General features: G+C 36.6%; 1 protein-coding gene across 1 annotated transcript; it reads right to left on the bottom strand.

Moving 5' to 3' along the window:
* Positions 1 to 439: 439 nt before the first annotated feature.
* On the bottom strand, positions 440 to 814 carry LOC139704987 (large ribosomal subunit protein eL34-like). The gene has a single exon (XM_071609150.1). It carries the CDS (start codon positions 812 to 814, stop codon positions 440 to 442), a length of 375 nt encoding a protein of 124 aa, XP_071465251.1.
* Positions 815 to 1,116: the final 302 nt, after the last annotated feature.

The following is a 1,116-nucleotide window of genomic DNA, read 5'->3' as shown; positions in this document are numbered from 1 at the left end:
GACGGAAGGGAGGATGAAGAAAAAGAAGCAAGAGATGCTTTCTTCCTTATTCTTAGCTCCAGATTGCATTACATTTACACTACACTACACACACACACACACACACACACCAAAAATAAATAAATATGAACAAACTAAAATGGGAAATTGCCACAGTTCTTTCTATGCATTCAATTTGGTGAACTATTAAGTCTTTCAGCAAAAGTATCTTGTTCTTACTTTAATTACATAGATCCAGTTTATAGTAAACATGAAGAATGTTTAAGGGTCCATTCTGAATTCTGAATAATTATCACAGAGGAATGTGTATGGATATAATATGTACATATATTAAGCTGATGTCTTAATGTTGAGACTCTCTCCTCAATAATTCATTACATTATAACCTTTTTGTTTCCATTTGACTTTTTATTACTCAAAGAAGCTTCATTTTTTTTTTTTATTTAGCTGTCTGACTCTGTGCTTGTGCCTCCAACACTTTCACGATTTTCTGTTCCTCAATAAGGAAAGCACGCTTGATCCTGTTATAAACACATTTAGCACACATGAAACCACCATAGGTCCTGATGACCTGTTTTTTTTTTTTTTTTTTTTTCGTTGTTGTTGTTTTACATAATCTCATAAGAACTTTAGGTCTCACAACATGAACCACTTTAAGTCTGCCTGGGCACATACCGCACGCAGATTTTGGTGCTTTCCCAACCTTATTTGTATAAAGGTAAACAATTCTATTGCCAGGGGTTTGAGACAGCCTAGTTTTTTTAGAGGCTGTGTTACAGGAAAGCCTATGACAGTATGTCAAATGCTGAACCATTCTGTGTGCCTCCAAACACCATTCCTGGAAGAGCAATATAGTAGTGTTAAGGTGGGGCTTTGGGAAATGATTAATTCATGATGGCATGGGATTAATCCTCATGGGATTAATGCATGTATAAGATAGGTTGAAGTAAGCTGTATTGACTGCTTCCACCCTGTGAGGGTGCAACAAGCCACTGATGATGGGGAAAGGGCTTACCAGACACCAAATTTACTAATGCCTTTATCTTGGACCTCCCAGCACTTCCTAGCTTGTCTAGGAATTGGAGAAGTAATCAAATATATGGAATGTTTAAAGGC

The sequence above is a fragment of the Marmota flaviventris genome, chromosome 1 (genome assembly GCF_047511675.1).
Source record: "Marmota flaviventris isolate mMarFla1 chromosome 1, mMarFla1.hap1, whole genome shotgun sequence".
In the NCBI taxonomy this organism is placed as follows: domain Eukaryota; kingdom Metazoa; phylum Chordata; class Mammalia; order Rodentia; family Sciuridae; genus Marmota; species Marmota flaviventris.
This window is presented reverse-complemented; position numbering and strand designations above follow the sequence as displayed.

What these genes read in the sequence shown, in the direction of transcription:
- LOC139704987 (XM_071609150.1), bottom strand. Translation starts at nt 814, where the DNA reads ATGGTTCAGCATTTGACATACTGTCATAGGCTTTCCTGTAACACAGCC.